We start from the raw sequence: 22,334 nt of genomic DNA, 5'->3' as shown, positions 1-22,334 counted from the left end.
AACTACTGGAAAGCAGAGTGAAATAAAGATTTGTAAGAATAAAGATAATTGTTGTATAATGGTAGTCAAAGCTATTGTTGATCTCATTTGGCAGTAGACAAAGGAAAGTGAGCTCAAAGTGAGAGGAATTTAGATTAGCCTCTTGAAAAATTTCCTGGCACGGGAATGAGTTGCTAGGAAAAGATTTTCTCTGGAAATCAGATTTATAAGAGTTGAGGCTTATTTTTTATTTTGCTAGTTTTGTGCAGAAGGAACTGGGAAATGCTAGAAGAGAATGAGATCCATTTGTTACCAACAGAACCCAGATGCTCTTCTTTACTTAAGATCAAGTAGCCGGCTGTGTTTCAGCATTGCTGCTTAAAAGCCTAATCCGTCTTCACTGGTCCTGGGAGGGAGGCTGGTGGCAGTTGCCACATTTGTCGACACCCAGCCTAAGGCTACATGGTAATTCACTTGCGGGGTGGGGGATGAAATCCCACATCTCATCATTTTTCATTACTTGTCGCTCTACATCATAAATACCAAACGTGTAGATAGCTGAAAATATTGTGTGTGTACACCTCACACATTTATTTATCCAACATCTATTTGTTTATGCTGTATTCAAGCCATTTGAGCCAGGTGTAATGGGGGAGGGGACTGTGGTGAAAGAGAGTCAATATAAAGCAAGCCAGGCCTTCCAGGAGCTGACAAGCTAGTGTGGGGAATGAGGAAGATCATGAGGCACTTGCAAGAGATGTTTAAAGAACAATATGTGCTGGAATGAGCACTGCGAAGTTCAGAAAAGGGGAGTCTTGGTATGGGGAGGTACTTTGACCTGATGATTAGGAGAGCTTGCACAGAAGAGGTTGGATTTGTCAGGCGTGAGCATAGAGCACCACCGGAGGTCACCAGCTGATAGCGACAACAGTAGCCGCGGCCTCCTGGCACTCACTGTATGGCTAGTTGTGTGCTCAGCACTTTCCCTGCATTGGATCAGTTTTGAGTTTGAACTGCAGCCCCCTGAGATAGTTATCTCCAATTTATAGATGAGGAAACCGAGGCTTAGAGAGGACGCATAGTTAGTCAGTGGCATAACTAGGGTTTGAATCCATATCTGTCCTGCCTCTGGGACCCAAGCCCATACTTACTGTGCATTTTGAAACAGTCAGAGAGGGAGTCACAACCGCTGTCTGGGGTGGATCGCTTGAGCGCCTGCCCAAGCCAGAGTGCAGACAAGTCAGTTGCTGGCTGTTGAGCAAGGCTGGCTTCAGACAGACTTTTGTAGAGGAGGACAGGCAAGGTGTGGGGACAGTGAAGGCATTGAAGGCTGGATCATGCAGAAAAGGCTAGTCAGGGTGGTCTGAGCCCACCTCCTCCCCTCAGGCAAGTCAGTGTCAAAGCTTCTGGGAGGCCAACTGGCCTGGGTGTTCTCAGAGATTTTCGGACGAGGGGATCCTGCAGCCTCCCCCTCCCTCCCAGCACTTTCCAGGAGCCCGACTGAGAAGTCCCCTCATGGGACCCTGGAGGCTAACCCTTCGGCAGGAACGGCCTGCCCCTTATTCTTACGGTCCACGCACGGTTCCTCGTGAAATGTCTCCCTGAGTGCGCGTTCTGTCCACGGAGGACACAGATGTCTGTCCCAGAGCTGACGGTGGCTTTAGGTCAGTGTCCCTCTAGGTGTGAAACCCACTGGTGGGCCACAGGACTCTTCCTGATGATTCCAAACTGATTGAATATTCCAGAGTGTTCTTTCTTCAATTCTTACAGGCACATTCATTCTTCTTCAATTCATGGATTTTCATTTTCGCATACAACTAAAGGCTTTTTACCAATCAATAAAGTGCATAGAGTGTTACTTAAAGCTTACGGAAATGTGTCATTTATGAACCAACATTGATGTTTTACTTAGTTTCCTGAGGGCTCAAATTCATAATTCTGTTAAGATGTCTCTGACTGCCAAGGCAATGCCTGGTGACCCTGCAATGCTTGTGAATGAGCCCAGGCAGAGCTGGGATTTTGCAGACTGGGGAAGGAACCCTTTGCTATGAGTGCCACCAGAGTCGCCTTGGATTGGCTGTGTTGTTCAACTGCAGTTATACTTGCCTTGTTTACCACTTTACTTCTGGTGAGTATTTGGCTCTTGTTTAATGTGTTGTATTTTTATCATGGTGAGCATTGCCTTCCTTTTCAATTCTTTGTCCTTCCAGCAGAAGTGGGAATGGGTATAGGAAGTGAGCTGTGGGCTGAGGTCAAACAAGTTTGAGAACGACGATTTCCATTCCGTCTCCTGGGAGGAACTCTTAGGTAAAGGCAACCCCTAGTCAGGTGTGGCAGCGGCTGGCTTCTGCCGTCTTTGTGGAACTTGGGTGAATCCCTCCACCTTACTGAGCTTCTGCAGAAGAGGATCAGCTTAAATGACCTGAGGTCCTCGTGGGGCGTGCTCAGCCTTGCCCTGGTGCCGGCCAAGAGCTGGGGCACGCGGGTACCATGTTGCCGCATCATATCCGTGACCCGCTTTGTGCGGGATGTGGGGCAGGATGGAAAATGCGAACTGTGTGTCCTCCCACTGTGTCCTGAATGGCAGGATCTTTTTTTTTTATGTTGGTTTTCTTATCCATGGTGAGGACTTACCCTGGGATCACGAAGATTAATGATTCTTTACGTTGCCCGGATCTCAGGCCTCCAGAATCTTTGTTGAGTGGACTGAGCATGTGAGTGGACCGCTATCTGCATCCCCTTCCGGCGATTCTCCCAACACTGCTGCTGTAGTGACAGCAATAAGTACATTGAACTGGTGATGAGATACTGGTAAAATGCCAGTCACCTCGGTCATTCTCAACAGTGGAGAGTAATGTCCAGCAGCTTTCACCTCCCATTTCTGCCGTGGGCCATTATGCAGGGCAGCTGGGTGCCCAGTGGATCTCTGCTGTATCTCCTGGTCAGATCTGCCTTAATGCAGCCTATCAAGCTGCCAGTCTGCTTTACTGTGGCGTCCGTCTAGTTATGAGATACCAAGAAGTACATAGATTTTTGCCTCTTGGCATTTGATTTGAAATGCCCATAGCTTCCTGGCTTCCTAACTAACAAATATACTGGTCAGAAAGGCTCCAGATAATCTTGTCGAGTCCAGTGCAGAGAAAAACTTGCTGCTACTAGGAAAATATACACATCTCTCCCCTCCCTGCTTCATAGCCCACCCCTACACCCCAGCCCACACTGCCTGCCAGCGCTTGTTTCTCAGGGCACGTAAAGTCGGTCTCTGTCTTCGAAGCCTTTGTGGCTGACTGGACTCTGTAATATCCCAAAGCCTTCTCTCCCGCCTCCACTTCCCTTCCAGTTAGCTCGATTTCAATGCTTCTCTCTCTCACAGTCCCTCAGGAGCAAAGGCACTGGGTAACTTTTCCATGTCTGATTCTGGTTCATCGTCAGCCAGCTGGCAGACCTCCAGGAACTCCTCTCCTCTCCCCAGAAAAATGTGTGCAGCTCAGAAAAGAAAACTAATGAATATTGTGCAATTTCTCGAACTCGATTATGAACATGATGTAAAGGTTCTTAAGAGGACACAGTTCTTGGGGTAGTTGACATTGCCTCATCACAGAGCATGCAGACAGCTGTTCTTTCCATGACAGCAGCGGTTCTGAATTCTCCTGCCCCCACCGACTGGCTTAGAGCTATTCTGGGGCAGCCAGCTGATGCTGAGAGCCCCGGAGAGACGACTCCGTGTGTGCATGCTGTAGAAGAAACTCGCATGTGTGTCAATATGATAGTTTACATTAAAGTCCATTTCTAGGTGATGGTAATCCTCACAGCCCAGCTGCTTTGTGGCAAATGCTACTATCCTGACTTTAGATAGAAAGGAATTGAGATGCCTATTTGTCAGAGACCCCAGGCTGTCTGGGAGAAAACCAGCTGTATCCTCATGTTTCTTGGTGCGTGGCTCAGAACCTGCTGGGCTTAGCGCTGAGGCTTTATGTGGCTTCCTGGAGAGCAGCCTCTCTGGAGCCCGGCTCCCACCTGCTGCGGGTGGGTTGCAAGGCTTGGGGCTCAAGAGGGCGTGGCCCTAAAGCCCTCTGCCCTAAATGGGCCTCGGCAGCCTCTCCTCCTTCTGGAGAAAGGCCCAGTGTGCAGCTGGCATCTGTCCTTTCTGACTTTAAATTCTTCTACCTTCTCGGAGAAACAGTTAATGTTTGTTGAATGAATGATTGCCTCACTATAGGGAAGGGAGGGTGAGTTTTGCAAGGGGCCCTCAGCTAATCAGAAAACCTCTTGGGAGGCAACTGTTAGGCTCTCTCCAAGGTGTGCAGCTCCTCAAGACAGGAATTCCTACCACTTATTGGGCATTTCTGTGCAGCAAGCACCATGCTAACTGCTTTACATGTATTAACTCCCTTCATCCTCACAAATAATCCTGTGAGAAAGGTACAATTATTACCCTTTTTCTTTTTTTAATAGATGATGACACTTAGGTTCAGAGAGGTTAAGTAACAACCTGCTCCAGGTTAGACAGGAGGAAAGTAACAGAGTTGAGTGTTAAGGTTTGGGAGACATAATAAGTCATCCCCTCTTCCTCGTAAAGTTCTGAACAACTGAGAGACCCAAGAGGCAGCAGATGAAGATTAAAAATATCACCTTGAGTACCTAATGGCCGGGTTGGAAAATACATTGTAGGAGCAGCTTATTAAAGTTTCACCCTTGAAATGGAGAGACCAACTCGCCCTGTCCCAGGCCCAGCCAACAATGTAGACCTGCCCCTGGGGTCTCCCCTGTGAACTCAGCTGATAAGCTGAGAAGGTGTGTCAGTGCTAGGTAGATCCCAAAGAGAATGACAGAGGGCTGCGCCAGTCTGTGCTCTGCTTTTCCCTCCAAACTCACCCTCAAGTCCTTCAAGTCCCTCAAGTCAACCACCTCCTCTGGGAACGAATGGCCATGGAAATACAAACACAGGGTTACCTCCACCAGGATTTAAAACCAGGTCTTTACCAGTCCACCAGGGCACCCCTTCCCCAGGGAGGAACTCAGACCCCAGAACTTAAGAGATCATGGAAGCCCTGCCCCTCATTACAGCAGAATCTGGGGTCCAGAGGGCTTGAGTGCTTCAACCAGGCTTACACAGTGGGCAGGGCTCTTTTCTGATTCTCCTCTTCTCTACCTTGCATCTTCTCTCCCCCCACCCTCCCGAGCTTCACGGAGACACTGGGGACAAACAAGTATGTCACAGTACACAGAATGTTGATGGGAGCTGCCCCGGCTCACCTCATGAACAGAACTATACGTAGATCACCCCACTCCCTTGGGCAACATGGAAGTCAGGGCCCTGCTCACAGGGCAGAGGGTGGGGAACACTTGGATCTAGGAAGGATGGGATCTCACCTCTTATTAATGGTACCAATCCTCCAGCTTCCTTCTCCAAGCATCCTCCCTTCTCCTTACACCTTAGCGCTCCCCTTCTTCTGGAAGATATTTGTCCACCTCTTATGAGAGCTCCTCCTTCCTCCCCCTCCTCCCTCTCTGGACCTGGACCATCTGTTCATTTCCCAGTGGTGTGATGGAATGGGAAGAAGGCAGACAGGTTGGGGTTTGGATCATAGCTTCTCCACTTACTGTGTGGCATTGGACAGGTCACTTCACCTCTCTTACTTAGCCTTGGTTTCCCCATATATAAAGCAAAGTTCCTAACACCTACCTCATAGGCAGCTGAGAGGGTTAATTAAACTAATACACATAAACATGGTGTGGTGTCTGGCTCTTAGTACGTGCTCCATAAATGTTAGTTTCTTCTGTGAGGGGAAGGAGAGGCTTAGTTATTCACCACATACTGGAAGTCTACCATGTACCAGACAAATTGGGTATAACAATGCCTGTCTCCCAAGATTATTATAAATAATTGAAGAGATAATGTTTGCAAAGCTCTTGGTTTTGTGCCTAGCATGTAGAGGTATGTGCTGAATAAATGGGAGTCATTATCATTATCAACCCGCTAAGTGTACAAGCTCTGATTCTATCCTGTGCACTTAGAGCAGTGCTGGGTTCCTGGGGTTATTATTCAGCCAGGGGTATATCAGCATCCACAGGGAACGTCTCCAAAAACACCTTTCCTTCCCCACTACCCTCAGCCAGAATCACTGCACTCATGACTTGCTGGGGGGAGTTGAATTGCTAAGAGCAGCCCTTCTGGTCCTTGCAGTCCAGGGAACTTAATGACTAAGTTTCCCCTCACAAAGGATGATGGTGAGGGAAAGCCAGTACTCAAATCCAAACCCATGACCAGAAAATGACTGTGGCCCGAGGTTAAGGAAACATCCCCTGCATAGCATATCGGTTTGGCCCCCTCTTTTCTGCATCTAGCATTCATTTTCTTCCTCTTCACTCCCATTTTCAAGGGTAGTTGTGTCACTGCCTAGGGAGGATGACTGGGACTGTTTCCAACAACACTGGTTCAAAAGGTCATCTGATCCAAGGAATCGCCATTTGCTTATCTGTAAGACTCCTTTCATAAGTCTGAGCTCCATGCAGGACATAAAGCAAACCCTAATGCTCTTTGTCCTTCCCTTCCTGTCATGATATGGTCTAGGTATGCTGCAAATATGCTGAGGGGGATTGCCTGTGTTTTTAACTTTGATCTATGAAAACTATCTTTGGAGTCAGCAAAATTCAATTTCCCCAGAAGTAAGGAAGCAGGTGACCATGAAAACACTGTGTTCTGATGGACAATGTTCCACGTGGGGCTGAGGCAGCTGCCCATTGGCTCCCCCTGTGTTCTTCTCGTCCGCAGCCTAGTGTCCGCTGTGGGCGCCATTTTTACCACCGACGCTGGCCCAGCATCTGTGACGGCAGCCAGGGTGGGGGCCGGGTGGGGGCATGGTTCAAATGGAAGATAGAACTTTCGCAATCCAAGTTCTCAACATTACCCTAAGTGCTTAAGAGATGGAAAGACTGTAGATTAGTTTCGACATTTCCCAAATTCATTTAGTGTGGGAAATGAAATTAAACCATTAAATAGCTCCTACCCCAAATCTAATCTTCCTCGTGATGGAGAACAGGTTTCTTCATGTCATTTCTCTTTATCTGCATCTGCTTCTGGAACAGAGTCATTGTCAGAGTGGCCACCTCTGAAGCCCATGCTTCATCCCCTTCCATACCCTTCTAAGCAAGACACTGACTGTGAATACGGTCCTCAGCTGTCGCTCCCCAATTGTCTTTGTCTTAGACATTAGACTTGTTGGGAGAAGGTAGTGATTGTTGGCCAGAGACTAGAGAATGCATTCATAAAAAGGTTTTAAAAAAAAGGAAGGCGGTGTGAGTCACAGTGGTCAAGGGAATAAAAGCCACTTTGATGCAGCGGCTACTGATTCCATGTTCTGCTAAAAGCTAGAGTCTGACAGTGCTCTGTGCCACCACTGCCTGAGTCTCATCTCTGACTGACTTCCACACAGATGTGAACCTCATCCACAATCTCAGATGTGCAAGAAATACTGTATCATGTCTCTCAACCTAATTTCTGTCTGTGAACTCCCATTCCACTGGACTGGCAGGAAGTTTAATCCATTATTCTTGGGCTATCCCCCCATGGGGTTATATGAGGTGTCAGGTAGCCCCAGGCATTAGTACACACAGGTTGCCCTTGAGACATCCATCTTCCCATCTTCATGGCTGCCTCAAGCTCTGCTTGGGAAGCAGGAGTCTTTTGGAAGGCCACCTATGGCCCTGTCTGCCTAGATGTGCTAGTGGTAGGGTAACCAGCCCTCCTGCTTTGTCTGGGACTGTTCTGGTTTTAGCAATGAAAGCCCCCCATGTCTCTGGAACCCCCTCACTCCTGGCAAACTCAGACCCTAGGAGTGGGCACTCCCCTTTAGAGTCTTGCCACTTTTCCATGCTCTGCTTTAAAAAAAGCAGAGCTGGACGCCTGGTCAGAACCCACAGATCTCTAACCCCCCCTTCTTTCCCCAGTGGAGGGGAGTCTCATTTTCTAATCCGGGGGTGGAGGAAGACCTGCACACCCACCTGTTGCTCCCAGACTCGGGTCATGTTGGGAACCCCTTTCCTTCACCTTCTCCACTGGTAGGAAGGGCCTGAAGAGCTTAAAATTTTGGAAATCGAAAGCCAGTAAGAATTGCAGACTGGGTGTCTTCTCCTGCCCCCCGCCAGCTCCCTCCCCTCACCTGGGGGAATGAGCACAGGGCCCCCGAGTCCTGCAGGAATGAGGTGGGCAGAGAGGCAAGAAAGGAGGAAGTACATGAGGGAAGCGAAACAGAAGTCAGGATAGCAAAGTGAACCATCACACACACACACTGGGGATAGCTGGACAGTCCTCCTTCCATTTAGAGTCTCATCTCTATAGACATTTCAGAAACGAGGTCTGTGGAAAATAGGAGAGGAAGTGACTAAGAGAATTTTGGCTCAGTTAGCATTCTTATCTAGGCAGGACTAGAAAGTTCCTAAAAGTTTCGGCAATTGGATCCAGTCTTTGATGTTCTTCAAGTGGTTTCATCTTCCCCCTCCTTTTGCCTTTTATAGAAGGCCTCAGCTGGCATAGGGGTGAGGCAGAGAGAAGCATTTGCTAGACTTGCATTCATCCAAGCAGTGAGACAGCTGAGGCCAGATGACTTCATGAGGATGAATCTCAGTGGGGGTGAGAAGGGCCCTCTGGGCCTGCTGGCCATGTCCACGTCTTGCCTCCATCAAGGCGGCAACAAAAACTTCCTGAGATCCAAGAACACAAGCCTGTCGGCCTGGCTCAGTGCCCTGTGCCCAGCCCCGAGCTTAGTAGAGGCACACCCTCCATACGCGTCTGTGGATGGAAGGACGAGCCCCTACTTTCTCAGCCCAGCCCTGGTTCGTGCTGCCTTCACAGAGCCTGGAGCATCTGCTAAGAGTAGCAGGGAGACAATAAAGAAAAGGGAAATACAAGCTCAAAGAGCTGCCCTTTCTTGTTGGATCTGCCCTAACAACACCTAAGACTGACTGCAAGAAAAGCTGCTTTCCAAGCAGAAGTGCCAGTGGGTAGAGAAGGCCAGAATGGAAGGGCCGATAGTCTTTGGAGCTTCAGAAAGAAGAGTTCTGTTATTACAGCCAGTGTCTTTAAATAAATGCATTTTTCTTATAAGAGTTTTCATTGCATGCTGGGCCAAGCCATGCACAGAGCAGTAATTACTCCCAGCAGCCTGCGACCTTTCAATCGACTACCAGGCTCTCTGTCAGCAGGCCTTTCTCATGCAGCCTAACAGGTCGGCTGTTGCTTCGCCAGCCCCACACCCATCAACAGTGTGTTCATGGAGGGACACACACCTGACTTCAAAAGTTATTCCCCCAGATGTGCAACATACGAAAACATGTAAACAGTCCCATTTCTGCCCTCCATCTCCCTCTTGCCGTTTCCTCGGGCTGAGCTTCAAATCAGAGATATTTGGCATTCCTCTTAACTAAAGAACCAACCTTCTCAGGTCTGTAAATAACATAACCATTTATTGAGTTTTGAGGGTCTGCCAGGCACCCTGGTACACATTTTACATATGCGGTCTAAGTTTGTCCTCTCAAGGACTCTGTGTGTTAAGTGGGTATTACCCCGATTGTCCAAATGAGGAAGCTGAGGCCCAGAGGCTGAAGAGCTTATCTAGAATGCTAGCTGCTCTGTGGGGATCCATATGACTCCAGGTCTGTAGCCTTAATGGCTTCATTGTGCTGCCTGCAGTTCCTTGTCAAGGGTAAGAGTAAGGAGGAGAGGAAACCAATGGTCTTCACTCACAGGGGACAGCCCATCCATTTAGTCTTCTTTCTAATAAAGCCTAAGATCAAAATACAGTCCGATCATTTCCCATCCCCTGCATTTCCTATTTCACAGGCTGCAACTTTAATTTTGCCTCATGGAAGCCCAGGCCTCCCTTCACCTCTCTCATTTCCTCCGCTGATTATACCCAGGTCAGATGAGGTGAGCGCAGGGAGAGCCCTCTGTGGGCCTGTGGGGAGGCAGGCGGCACTCGCTGCGCAGCCCCGTATCCAGATCTGCTCATCACTAAGCATCACATCCTTGTCCCGGTGGCTTTTCACTGGGAGGGCGGAGATCTGCTAGCACATCAATGATGGCCAAGTTCAGCAAGATGCAGGGGCCTCCTTGGCTTTTTCTCGATTTTGGGGAGGAAGGGGCATGGCTGTGAGTATCTGATTCACGTCCATCTTGGTCACCTCTGTCTGGTCACTTAGCCTGTTGAGACTTCCATTTCCTCATCAGTAAAACGAGAGGGTTTTCCTGGGTGACGTCTGGGGTAGCCTTTTAATCCTAACATTCTACTGAAGGAACAAATGTACCAATGGATTGAATTTGGCTTTGCATGAAGAAGTATTATTTGGAGGCCATTCTTGGTTTGCCAAAGCATCTTCCTGTATCCATTCAATGAGCATGAGCCTCACGGGGAGGGCATCTTGGCCAAGGAATCCCACCCCCGCCACCACGTCCTGCAGGAGAGTGTCAGAGCAGCTGGCACAGAGCAGGAATGTAAGGCGGCAGGCACAGTGGCTGTGCTGGGTACACTCCATTAAGTAACTAAAGCCGTCACCACAGAAGAGGCTGTAAATGTTCAAAACCCTGACAGTCAGAATAGTAACGAAACGCAGTAAATTCGGGACGTGGGAGAAAGCGTGAGACAACTAACTCATCTTTCACCATCCGTGCTGCTAAAACTTAAGCCACAGTGTTAAAAAAAAAAAAATAAGCACTCTAACCTCTTAATGTTTTTCATAATAATTTTAGAAAGTTTTCTTTAGAAACCTAGGTCTTGTGTGTGAAGATACATTTGTCTGACATTCAAATATTCCTTCAGTTTCAGTTTCTTTTGCTGAAGTCAAATTCACATTCGTGCTTTTACTTAAACCATACTTTTTGTTTCCATTTTTATAACTGTTGCTTGCCTGCCCATACTTCCTCCCTCTGTCTGTCTCCCTTCTGTGTATCTTTGCAGGGAAACATTGGGGTGAGGTCCACGTGATGTGAGCAGTGGTTATTTCTGAGGGGTGGGATCAGAGCGATTTTCTTGCTTTCTTCTTTGTCTCTATGTTGCTTGATTTTCTTTAATGATGAGCATGAAAATGATAAAGCCGTTATTCTAAAAAATAAGCAAAAAGGAAATACATTTAAAAGGAGCAAACAGGACAGCACTGCCGAGCGCCCGGCTTTACAGTGCCTCCACCCCACCTGGTCCCAACCCCGAGGGGCCGGCGGGTTCCCCCACCCGCCGTCTCACCGGACTTTTGCAACTGGTGAGCGGTGAACTCTTGGGCTGATCCAAGCAGCGAACGCCAGGTCTGGAGGTTGTGCCCCACCTCCCTCAGCATGTGTTTGTGATAAAAACAGGGCTGAGATGAAACTAGCTTGTGATGGTTCCTGCAGGTTTTACCAGAAAAGACCCTTGGATGTACGGAGATCACTCTGGGCTCAGATTTCACTGTATTACTTTTGGTTCTGAGGAAAGTATGAATACCAGTGTTATTTATTCATCATCCAGTTTCTCAGGTTTGTTTTCGTAGTTCTTGTTTTATTTTGAGTTAATAAATATCAGAATTTTGTTAGGAAGGCATTCCAGAAATAAAGCTGGCTATTCACGGCATGGCTTTTGGCAAATGCCTTTCCTCCTGTACGGAGGGAAACTCTGTTTACCTTTTTGAAGAGTCAACAGAAGCTCGGGTTCACAGTTCTGCCACCGAAAGAAGGGCCCGCTTCAGTTTCGTGGGCGGACGAATGGCTGCCCTTCGCTGATGAAGGACACAGCGTGGGCTGGGCTGGCTTCCGGCTTGAGTTAAGGAGGAAAAATGTTCTTTCTGTGTAAAAGCTGCAATTAACATTCTTGGACAACTCTCAAAGTAAAGAGGTAATCCGACTTTTCTGTTACCTAAAAGTACACTTAAATCTCTTTCATTTCTCTTCAAAAATTAGAATTTTCTGTAAAATGGGAATAATATACCCATGGTGATGATTTCAGTGAGTCGTGGTGAGAAGCAGATCAAGTAAGATAATAGCAGGAGGGTGCCTAGTGCACTTTGAAGTACTGCACAAACGTGAAGCATCTTTAGCTAGAACCTGAGGGCTCGTGTAAGTGCGAAGTGACATTACTTAGTGGAAGCCATTCAGCCAGTCTTTGGAGGCAACGTGATTGGAACCCAGCCTCTTTCTACTAAACCGTCCTGCCACATCCTTGGCTCTTTTTACTGACACATCTCCTAAGAGCACCACTTTATTATTTTGAACCTTTTGGAAGGAAAAGCACAGAGTACAGCTCAAAGTAAATGTTTTCCTGATGGGCCTGAATGAGTCAGAGGTCCATTTCTTGTAAGTGATGCAACTTCTGTCGCATGCGTGTGCCGGGGGTGTGCTACCCAACCTCTCTGCACTCTAGTCTCTGCAACTACTTCATCGTCCAGTTGTGGTTGTTAAGAGGATTAAATGCATTCAGGGGAATATAGAATAGGGCCTGGCACATAGTATGCACTCCGTGATTCTTGCCATTATTAGTTACTATTATTATTTATTTACACACAGAAGTTGCACACCTGCCTACTGATAGCAAAAGAGAAAAAAAGGCCACAGGGACAAATTAGGAAGCCACTGCCAGGTCTGTGGCAAGCCATTCGGGACATATCACTAAGGCATCTCTTAAAGTGGGGTGGAAGGGAGCAGAGCACCTGGAAAGAGTTACAATTCCTAGTACTCTTTTTTTTTAATTTATTATTTTATTTTTGGCTGTGTTGGGTCTTTGTTGCTGTGCACGGGCTTTCTCTAGTTGCGGTGAGCGGGGGCTACTCTTCGTTGTGGTGCGCGGGCTTCTCATTGAGGTGGCTTCTCTTGTGGAGCACAAGCTCTCGGCACGCGGGCTCAGTAGTTGTGGCTCGCAGGCTCTAGAGCGCAGGCTCAGTAGTTGTGGCGCACGGGCTTAGTTGCTCCGCGGCATGTGGGATCTTCCCGGACCAGCGATCGAACCTGTGTTCCCTGCATTGGCAGGTGGATTCTTAACCACTGTGCCACCAGGGAAGTCCCACAATTCCTAGTACTCTTATTTTCTCCCCACAGAAGAGCTCATTTTCTTTGGGCCTGGCCCCTGGCTTATGACTGCTTATGACACCAACGTGCTCAGTGTTTGAGTGGTCACAGGGCATTTATGTGCAACTCAAGCAGAGCCCAGGAGGCGCAGTGGAAGTGCCTGGGGGGCTCCCCAAGGGCTTTGGTGAGAATGAGCTTTGGGAGGTGCAGGGCTTTGTAGCTCAGCGTTAGACGGTAATGAGAGATCTGCCCTGAACCTTCACAGGGCAGCCTGGGAGAGCTTCCAGAAGCACAGGCTGAACCTTCCTGTCGTGTCCCTTGCTCCACAGCATGGCGTTTCAGCCCCGCCGAGATCTGGGTCTGGAGGAGTCCCACCACAATTCTCTGCTTGACCCCTGAGTCTCAGTTCACTGCCTTCTGCTGCTGCCGTGGCCCCATCCACCCCACGTTCCCTGCGGGGGCCCAGCCTAATGCCACTTCTGTGACGTCTTCTACCCCCTCCCCTCCCCCATGCTCTCTCCTCTCCCTCACCCCAGGCCGGGCTTCCACTCCACGTTGCTCTCTCACCTGAGCTTGAGTTTTAGTTCATCGTTCACGAGTCCTCCCAGCCACACAAGACCTCCACCCACCCGCCCCTGCAGCTTGTGACAGACCTTGGTGGACAGTCCATGGGAATCTGAAAGCAAAGCCACCTGTACGTGCAGGGAGTCCTCAGTCCCAGGCAAAGGAACGAGAATGCGACCTAGTGTTGAGGTGCTTCCATTGTCAAGCAGGGAATCCTTCCTTGTATCGATTTTGTGTTTTCACGGGTTCAGTCTCAGGCACAGATGTGTCCACTTGTTTGGTGATGCTAAAGAAACAGGTACACTGAATTTTGTCTAGTAATAAAAGCCTGGTACCACTACCTCCTTTCTCCTTGCTTCAGGATCTCCTGATTAACCTTCACAACCAACAAAACGTGTTCCCTGTTCCTTATATCTATCCTTTCCACATATTGTTAGGGTCTGCAGATCGCCTTAGCGTTCTGTCATGCCAGGCAAATGCAAATGCTCCGAGCCAGGACTTACAACACTGAACATTTACTGCAGTCCATCTTCCAGCTGCCTGGCAAAGAAGCACTTCTCCTCAGAATAAGTATAAATTAGCTAATGCTGAAACTGCAGAAATTCTCAATCCATATCCTGTGTCATGAGCAATTCTTCCCTCCTCCAGTTCTTCATTCAGACATTAATTCTAGGTCTCTCTGCGGCAATCAGGGTTGAACCTGTGGTAAAATACTAGTGGTGTAGTAGCTGCAGGAAGGCATATATATAATTTCCCTGTCAGAGTGGTTTTAATGCCATCTTTCACTGGGCATGATACATTAAAGAAAAGATAAATGGTTATGGGCCCCCAAGATCTGTGGAGTCAACACATGCATGAGAAAGTACTATTTTACCTTTAATCATTTTAGCCAGGGAGCAAAATCTATTTTTATTGCTCATGAGCAGTTGTGCTAAACTGACTATGAGGTTATGATCTGTAGGTAAAGGAAGTCCCGCAGAAACTCTATTCCCAGCCTGAATCAGGAAGAACACCAAGAACCTCAGTTCAGAGGGCAGAAGTGGGGCCGTGGGGGGCTGGGGGCAGAGCCCGAACGCAAAGAAAGAGGCTGAGCGGCGTGTGGTGTTGCCGTGGAGCAAGACCACGTGGGGGCCTGGGACGTGGTCTGGGAAGCAGGTCCTACCCCTCCTGGGTCCCTGAGAGTGTGAGGGATTAAAGTCTACAGATGAAGAAACCACGGGTCCTTTCCGCACCTCCTCCGCGCTTAAAGAATGGCCTCTGTGTTTCCCAGTTGTAAATGAGTTCATCGTTGGTGAGGTCTGGAGGAAAATAGCCACCCTTTATTACATGCTTTCTATGTGCCTGCACTTTGCTAAATGCTTTATAGGGAATGTGTTCTTTAATCCTCCCAACATCCCTTTGCAGTAGGTGCTATAACCACTTTACAGATCAGGACATTGAAGTCTGAGAGGGGTTAAATCATTTGCCCAAGACCGACAGCCAGTCGGTAGTAAGAACTAGGATTTGTGGGACTTCCCTGGTGGCACAGTGGTTAAGAATCCGCCTGCCAATGCAGGGGACATGGGTTCGAGCCCTGGTCCGGGAAGATCCCACATGCCGTGGAGCAACTAAGCCCATGCGCCACAAATACTTAGCCTGCGCTTTAGAGCCCGCGAGCCACAACTACTGAGCCCACGTGCTGCAACTACTGAAGCCCACGCACCTAGAGCCCATGCTCCTCAACGAGAAGCCACGACAATAAGAAGCCCACGCACCACAACGAAGAGCCCCCACTCACCGCAACTAGAGAAAGCCTGCGCACAGCAACAAAGACCCAACGCAGCCAAAAATCAATCAATCAATCAATAAAATTAAAAAAAAAAAATAGAACTAGGATTGGAACCCAGAGACTGGCTACAGGGCCTGTGCTTACCTTAACCACCATGCTTTTAAATAGCCTTTTGTTCTAATTAAAGTTGCTAGTGTCATGTCCATAAAGTTAGAATGAAAAAAAAAGTTCCCTGATTTTCCAGAGCACCTGGGGCAATGCCTTTGACCTTGGTTTCCAGTCTGTACCTACCCACCCTGCACATATGTCTTCAGGATGATGAGCTGGTAGTCAGGGCTCTGAGAACCTTAGATGATCAAAGATGCTTGATCAAATAATGAGCAATGAGTTTCCACATCCCCACTCAAGACTTAAGTCCACCAACAGCCAGTTTGGGATATTAAAAGCAATTTCACATGCATTCTACATAAGTCAGAAATCAAAAGTTCTTGTGGAATACCATTAAGGCATTTCTGCAGGGACCTCATCTGACATCTGACTGAGAATATCCCCTCTGAGGCAAGCAGGGTGCCCTGTGTGGGGAGGTGAATACCCAGCCTTTCATCTTTAACAACAAAATATTCCTCTCTAGTTGGCCCTGGGGAAGAGGGGGTTACCAAGAGAGGGTCAGTTAATTCCATGGCCTTAGTCTCCTTCTCCTCTGTAACTCAGCTTGCTTAAGACCTGCATCACTGGGGCTAAATTACTGCAGTAGACTCCAAATTGGTTTCTTTACAATGTTTTTGAATGGGTGTATGAAAGGATTAGTTTTATATCATGAGATTAAAAAAACTTTCATCCTTTAAGCCAAAAGGCAAGGCAAAACCCAAGCAGGTAGCATTCCAGTGTATTTTCCCAGGGAAGTTATAAATTGTAAACTGCAGTGCAAGTAGCATTTTAAAGATTTCAAGGGAAATGTAAGAAATAGATGGTTTTGAAATTATCGTATAGTTATAAGGAAAAGGTATTTTGGAAAAATGACCAAAGAAATCTTCTTATATGAACACGTATACCCACTTGTCCTCTTTGACTTAGTAATCTCATTTCTGGAAATTTATCCTTAAGAAATTATCCAAAATCAGGAAATTAAGATGTTCATTGCATAGTTATTTATAATAGCAAAATATTTGAAATAGTCTAAATATGCCCTAGCCACACACACACACACCCCTGATAAAATATGTATTTATTAAAAATTAAAATTATAAAAGCCATGGAGCAACATGAAAATGCTTATTTTCTGTATAAAGGAAAATAAGTCAGATATATAACAATGACACTGAGCCATTTAAATTGTATATCTTTTCATTTCTAGAATTTCTATTCCGTTTGTTTTCTACACTGCCTCTTCATTTTTTATACCGTGCTGTTCATTCTTTATGGTCACTCTTCTTTCTATTATCTCCATAACATCTTAAACATACTTCCTTGAATGCTTTATTTCAGATTGTTCTCAAGGTGCAGATTCTTTTGTTTGACGTCCTGTTCGTTTTCTCGAGTCACCTGTACATTTTTCCTGTGAAGGCTTCTTCATCTTCTTCAAGGAAGGTTGTCTGTGGGCCTCCACCATTCCCTGGCCTGGGGGGATGTGGTTTTGCTCTGCCTATGGCCAGACCCTAGTAATTTCAGTGGTCCTAGGCAGATGTTGCATTTCTTTACCACTTTCCTGGAATGGCTGATTGAGTTTGAATATAAATTCTGTATTTATGCAGACAGCTCAGTTTCCTGGTATGGGCCTGAGCGTTGTTTCTTAGCCCCAAGGTGTTAAATCCCCAGCCCATCACTTCTAACCTTTACTGATTCCCTGCCCATTAAGTCTTTGGGTTCAGCGCTCACCATTAGCTAGGGTCTGCTTTGTTTCTAGCACCTAAACTTCTTTTCCTCCCCTCAAACTCTGCTGTGCATTAAGATAGTTCTGCTTTACGCATCATTTCCATATGTTTGTAATGGTGATGCTCAATCCACCATATTGACCAGAAATACTTATTTATCTTTTCCATTTATTACAATTATATGAAAATATATGTGTATATATTCCAGAGACTGGAAGGGACTTTGAAAATGAAATGACCTGTTATGGGTAGAGATAGTGGGTTAATAGTAACTATTTTTCTCTATTTTGCAAATATTCTGCATCGGCATTATATTGTCTTTACAACAGTAAGACTCATCATCTTTTTAACTATTGTCTTTTGTTTTCAGAATGCATACACTACAACTGCCATTAATGGGACAGATTTTTGTACATCAGCAAAAGAGGCACTCAAACTCTTATCCAAGAATTCAAGTCATTTTACATCTGTTAACTGCTTTGGAGACTTCGTAATTTTTCTAGGAAAGGTGAGATGTCTTCACTAAAATAATAAAGGAACTTGCGATCCAAAAATTAAGCCATACAACAAGACCGTGAAGGACAACTACTGTTTCCTGAGTGCTTACTCTGTGGTAGATGCTGTGCCTCATCCTCTCATTTAATCCTCAATCCTGTGAAGTAACCCTGTTTTGCAGATGAGGAAACTAAGGTTTAATAACTTGTCCAGGATCCCACAATAGGTAGAGCCAGGATTCGAATCCTAGTCTAACTCTTAGCTATGATCATTTCTTTCTACCATTCTGAATCCTGCTTTCTCATATCTAAAATGAAAATGCTACTAACCTCAGACAATGAATGTTTTATAGGGGTTGTTTGTCATAAAAATATATGGAAATAGTATTGAAACCTGATGATTTTAAGAGCATTGAATCCGTAAATATAAAGATAGAATGGTTAATGTCCCAAATGGAGCCAGTTACATTCCTGCTGTCATCTTTTTCCAAGGAGTTGTATGTGGTCTTGTGAAAACCTCATTTTTCCAATCTGTGAACTAAAGATAACACAACCCCTTTCTGGGTTACAGGGAAGAATCCCTAAAAGAGTGATGAAAGCGGTGCTCCAGCCCCTACTTGGCCATGCCTCAAGTTGAAGGTCCTTTATACTGTGCTAGCGTCTCTCTTTCCGTGTCACCCACTGGGCTTAATTCCACACACCTGTTTGATCCTATTTCCAGTTGACTGCCCTTCAAATTCTTGACCACAGACATCCGACCCTCTCTCCACATCTTCCCTCTTCTAAGCTAGACACCCTTGCTTCTTCCAGCCAGTCCTCCACATAGGACACGAATGCCGGGGACTTTCGTGGTGCCCTAAAATGAACAAGATATCAGTCTCCAGTTGTGCCAATGCCAAATATGGGAACTCTTGGCTCCTCGTTTAGCATTTTGTTTCTGTGGCATTTGGCGTATATCTCTGGTGCGTTACTATCATGGTTAGCTGTCAGTAACAAGTTAGAACATGCATGGACTTCACAGGTGTGTGTTAATTGCACATATATTTTAAGGCACAGCTGGGCCCCGTGGGACAGTAGCTCTAGAAGAACAAACTGATTACGCCTTTCAAAACAGCCTAATAATCTAAGTTGTAGTTGTATCTAAGTGGTATTGTTTACGTTAGCTTGGTAGGATTGTGGATGATATATTTTGTAATAACTACTTCCAAAAATTTTTGGAAGGAGGTTTCATTTTTTCTTTTTTTATAAATTTATTTATTTATTTTTGGCTGCGTTGGGTCTTCCTTGCTGCGTGCGGGCTTTCTCTAGTTGCGGCAAGCGGGAGCTACTCTTCTATAACAGACTTGTATTTTATTTTAGGCAGTAATTCATTTTCCTATATTTCCCAAAAGCAACGCATAATTGCTGATTTTTTTTTTTTTTTTTTTGAATGAAGTGGCATGCAGACATTCGCGTCCATCTTTATGGATATCCAAGTGCAGTGCGGGCTCCAGAGGGGCTCCAATTTGTCTGTTAAACAGTTAGGTACATCATGGCCTGTAATCATATTCCTGGAAATATAATAATTACATGTAGCAAAAGCCTATTATCCTATTATCTCCCTACACCAGCATTGGAAAGCCCATCCACTTTAATCCCCAGGGTAAAAGTACTCACATATTAAACTACAGTATATCCACTCACTGGATTGTTGTGCTGTTGTTTTTAAAAATAGCACTTATAAAAAAAATTTTTTTAATGAAGATGCTTTTTGTAGCGTTTAGTGAAAAACACTAAAAATTTTGTGAGGTACCGTTACATCTGCATAAATACAAAAACTGGGTACAGATAAAATGAAAGTATATATACTCTTCTCATCCTCCAAATCAGCTGGGTTTTCTTTTGGTATCATAGCTTTTCATTTTTCTTCTTCCTATTTCATTGTACCCAATTTTCTGACAAGCACTCTTTACAGTAAGGCACATACACTCCCACACATGCACATACATGGAAACTATTGCTTATACCTGACAAATGTCTTTTCTAAAATATCCTAACCAACCAACTTATAAACATTTTCAACAAACTCTTGTTCTGGACAGGTGCTAGTGGTGTGTTTCACAGTTTTTGGAGGACTGATGGCATTTAACTACCACCGTGTGCTTCAGGTGTGGGCAATCCCACTACTATTGGTTGCTTTTTTTGTCTACTTAGTAGCCCATAGTTTTTTATCTATGTTTGAAACTGTGCTGGATGCACTTTTCCTGTGTTTTGCTGTTGATCTGGAAACAAATGATGGATCATCAGAAAAGCCCTACTTTATGGACCAAGAGTTTTTGGTAAGTAAACATCTCATTTCCTGTTTTAGACTCCATCCTCACAATCTCAAAAGTGTTGAAGACTCACACATAAAGGAGGCTGGTTCCCAGCTTATTTTCTCTTCCGGAGGGCCACATGACCCAAATGTCCTGAGAGTGAGATTTGGGCTGTATTTTCTGAGGTTGATCCCACCTCCCTTATTGAAACCTTCTCCCTGGAAAGAAGTGAAGCTGAGCAATTATCACTAAGCAAATGACTCAGGGTAGGAGGGTCTGGGTGGAGTAGCAGTGCAAGTCCCCTTTGGTGCTAATGGCTTGGTCTGGCCTTTTGGATGGTCTGGAGATTTCACAGTTGATCTTTTTCTAAGGCATTTTTGCATCCCCAAGCATCGTGTCATACCCGTTGTATTTTAGGGAACACCCACTCCAGTGTAGACCAATCACCTTCAGCGCCAGTATGACAGATCTGCGATTCTGAGGCCCTTTATTAACCACAGCACACAATGTTGAGGAATGCCACACCCTCATTAGAGCCCCCATACTGCTATCTGGAAATAGCAGGCAGCTGTTTCCAATAGCTTTTGCAACACAGTTGTTGCTGATTTGCCTTATCCTGCGTAGACAGGCATATTTTAACAGCTGAATGAAGTCTCTCATCTCTTTCTGTTGTCAAGTGACATTTTAACAATTTTCTTTCATTCTGTTACCCTAAAACCTAGGCCCTTTTGCTTTTAAACAGAGCATGCAAAGCACTCCTTAGTCCAGCCAGGCACTGAAGTTTAACAAGCACTTCTACAGTTTTATAATTATGTGTATCCTCATTCTTCTCCAAATAAAACATAAAAATACAGTAGCACTTTAACATATTTGGTATGTACTCCAAAGAAAATATTTCTGATGGTGGTAGGAAGCTAACTAGGTCTTCTTTCTCCAACTTACACTTTTCTGATTAAAAACCTACTTTGAAATCTACCCCCCCCCAAGATATTTTAGTTCAACAGGGAAAACTTTAAGGATTAAATTCCCCGAAATAATATGGCCAAGTAAATGATTGCCAATCTGTGCAGATACAGAACACTGGTCTAACTCATTCTTTTGTTTTTCAGAGTTTTATAAAAAGGATCAACAAATTAAACAATGCAAGGGCACAGAGAGACAAGAACTCATTAACGAATGAAGAGGGAACAGAACTCCGGCCTTTGTAAGATAAGCGCCCATCAGGTATTTGTACCTGGAAAAAGTTTCCTTCTCCTAAGAGCCGTGGGCAGAATAAACGATAGGGCCCGACATGGACCCTATTCTTCCTCACTGTTTTTGTCCCCACTATTTGACCACATTACAATACTAGAACCATAAAAGTATACAACCTTTTTTGTACCGACTGGGACTGAAAAACCTTTTAACAACATGTTTACGTGGTCAATTAAAAAGCACATTATGTAAAAACTAATTTAAAGGACAATTCCTCACTCACAACCAATAAACCTTAGCAAAAATCTCTGGAATGTTGCCCTAGTACAGAGGACTTTTCCCTACTCTTCCACGCCTGGAAATGTGCTAAATATGTTACAGCTTTTCAAAGTACAATTCTTAGATTTAGGGACAGTTAAAACCGAAAGTGTAAAAGGAACTACCACCTGATGGGCGTGGTATAGAACGGGCAGAAGATTAACCAGATGTGAAAAGTTAAATTTTGTTAAAAGTACAAGGCGACATCTTACAAATTAGCAAACGTTCTGCAGAAGCGGTTTTCAACCACAGCCCCACTTGAGATTGCCCGGAGGAAGGTTTAAAGTCCTTCTGCCTGGACCCCATTCCCAGATTTAGATGCAGTGGTGGGTCAGCGGAAAGGGCCACGGTGGGCGTGCACTGGAGGCTTTTCCTTTTTAAAGCTTTAAACAAATAGGAACATCTAACGTGTTGATTGGCAGCCTCGTTTCAACTAGATAACAGGTAAAATGAATTACTAACTCTCCTAACAGGACGCCCAATCTGGCTTATTTGGCAGGGCAAGCAGTGCAATATAAGGTTTCCCTAAACCCCTCTTCCTGGAGGGAAGGAAACAGCAGGCTAGCTCAGGTCTCCTTTAACAAATGCAAATTACAACTTTTTTCTTAAACAAGACTATTAGTTGAGCTCTCACAGTCTCTTTTAGGAAAAGGATTTACAACAGAGCAGATTCTCCGAGGCATTAACCTTAGTCACTGCAGCACGATGAGCAAGTCAACTGCGCTTTTGTGGGTTCATCAAACACCCCTATGTCCTCATTATCCGCCTCAGCAAAAAACAAGCAGGCACATTTCACCCCCAAGGCCTAATAGAACCAGTGCTATC

The 22,334-nt window shown here is 45.7% G+C and overlaps 1 protein-coding gene across 6 annotated transcripts in view; it reads left to right on the top strand.

Annotated features, from left to right (window-relative positions):
- The window catches only part of SLC44A3 (solute carrier family 44 member 3), a 91,957-nt gene that overhangs the window by 60,217 nt on the left and 9,406 nt on the right, over positions 1–22,334 (top strand). For 5 of the 6 annotated variants that reach the window (XM_061183850.1, XM_061183846.1, XM_061183844.1 and 2 more), the window contains exons 13-15: positions 17,580–17,717; positions 19,785–20,021; positions 21,107–21,505. In XM_061183850.1, coding sequence (XP_061039833.1) covers positions 17,580–17,717; positions 19,785–20,021; positions 21,107–21,205 — 474 coding nt within the window. In that variant the 3' untranslated portion in view covers positions 21,206–21,505. Of the gene's footprint in view, positions 1–17,579; positions 17,718–19,784; positions 20,022–21,106; positions 21,506–22,334 lie in introns of those variants that run through there. The other variant, XM_061183845.1, reaches the window with a different exon arrangement.

The sequence above is a fragment of the Eubalaena glacialis genome, chromosome 3, assembly GCF_028564815.1.
Source record: "Eubalaena glacialis isolate mEubGla1 chromosome 3, mEubGla1.1.hap2.+ XY, whole genome shotgun sequence".
Classification (NCBI taxonomy): Eukaryota; Metazoa; Chordata; class Mammalia; order Artiodactyla; family Balaenidae; genus Eubalaena; species Eubalaena glacialis.
This window is presented reverse-complemented; position numbering and strand designations above follow the sequence as displayed.